This window comes from Mesitornis unicolor, unplaced genomic scaffold, assembly GCF_000695765.1.
Source record: "Mesitornis unicolor isolate BGI_N332 unplaced genomic scaffold, ASM69576v1 scaffold22173, whole genome shotgun sequence".
NCBI classification, from domain to species: domain Eukaryota; kingdom Metazoa; phylum Chordata; class Aves; order Mesitornithiformes; family Mesitornithidae; genus Mesitornis; species Mesitornis unicolor.
The window spans coordinates 1-301 of NW_010175615.1; the positions used below are offsets into that span (position 1 = coordinate 1).

At 75.1% G+C, this 301-nt stretch overlaps 1 protein-coding gene across 2 annotated transcripts in view; it reads left to right on the forward strand.

Annotated features, from left to right (window-relative positions):
- The first annotated feature begins 7 nt into the window (after positions 1 to 7).
- The window catches only part of CLPX (caseinolytic mitochondrial matrix peptidase chaperone subunit), an 18,091-nt gene continuing 17,797 nt past the window's right edge, over positions 8 to 301 (forward strand). For both annotated transcript variants that reach the window (XM_010181462.1, XM_010181463.1), the window contains exon 1: positions 8 to 102. In XM_010181462.1, coding sequence (XP_010179764.1) covers positions 33 to 102 — 70 coding nt within the window. In that variant the 5' untranslated portion in view covers positions 8 to 32. The remainder of the gene's footprint in view (positions 103 to 301) is intronic.

The window sequence follows — 301 nt, forward strand, 5'->3', positions numbered from 1 at the left end:
GGGGGGAAGCGGGCCGGGCCCGCGGCCGCACCATGTCTGCCTGCCACAGCTGCGCCGCTGCCGCTCGTCTTCTGGGCTCCACGCTGCCCTCTGCGCGGAGAGGTAACCGCCGGCCCGACCTCCTCGCCATCAGGCCTCCCTGCTGGGGCTGGGCCCTCCGTCCAGGGGCCCTCGGGGGCCCCTTTCGCTCCCCTGAGGGGGAACCCCGGTCTCTCCGCTGTCAGCGCTCCGCGCCCCTCCAGCCCGGCTCTGTCGGGGTTCCTGGGAGCGGGTTTCGCCGGGTCACTACCAGAGCGGGGTC